This window comes from Myotis davidii, unplaced genomic scaffold (genome assembly GCF_000327345.1).
Source record: "Myotis davidii unplaced genomic scaffold, ASM32734v1 scaffold67, whole genome shotgun sequence".
Taxonomy (NCBI): domain Eukaryota; kingdom Metazoa; phylum Chordata; class Mammalia; order Chiroptera; family Vespertilionidae; genus Myotis; species Myotis davidii.
In genome coordinates, this window is record NW_006298521.1 from 17,322 (window position 1) to 17,578 (window position 257).

The 257-nt window shown below is 69.3% G+C and overlaps 1 protein-coding gene across 1 annotated transcript in view; it reads right to left on the bottom strand.

Annotated features, from left to right (window-relative positions):
- TBC1D22A (TBC1 domain family member 22A) overlaps positions 1-257 on the bottom strand; it is a 185,264-nt gene that overhangs the window by 1,882 nt on the left and 183,125 nt on the right. The window contains exon 14 of the mRNA XM_015570730.1: positions 4-46. Within this exon, the coding sequence (XP_015426216.1) occupies positions 4-46 (43 nt within the window). The remainder of the gene's footprint in view (positions 1-3; positions 47-257) is intronic.

Sequence of the window (257 nt, forward strand, 5' to 3'; positions counted from 1 at the left end):
CGCCCCAGCGGGCCGTGGGCAGGTTCTGCAGGAACAGCAGCAGCTCCTGGGGAGAGACGGCAGGTCAGAGGGCACTGCAGGTCAGAGGGCACCGCAGGTCAGAGGGCACTGCAGGTCAGAGGAGACTGCGTGGGGGGCTGCACACCAGGCTCTCAGCGGGACCCAGGAAAAGGCACCTGGGCAGCGAGGGGGGCAGCGAGCCCAAGGCACCAGCCCCCGTTGGAAGCAGCCCACAAAGCAACCCTCCCCCCTCCGCA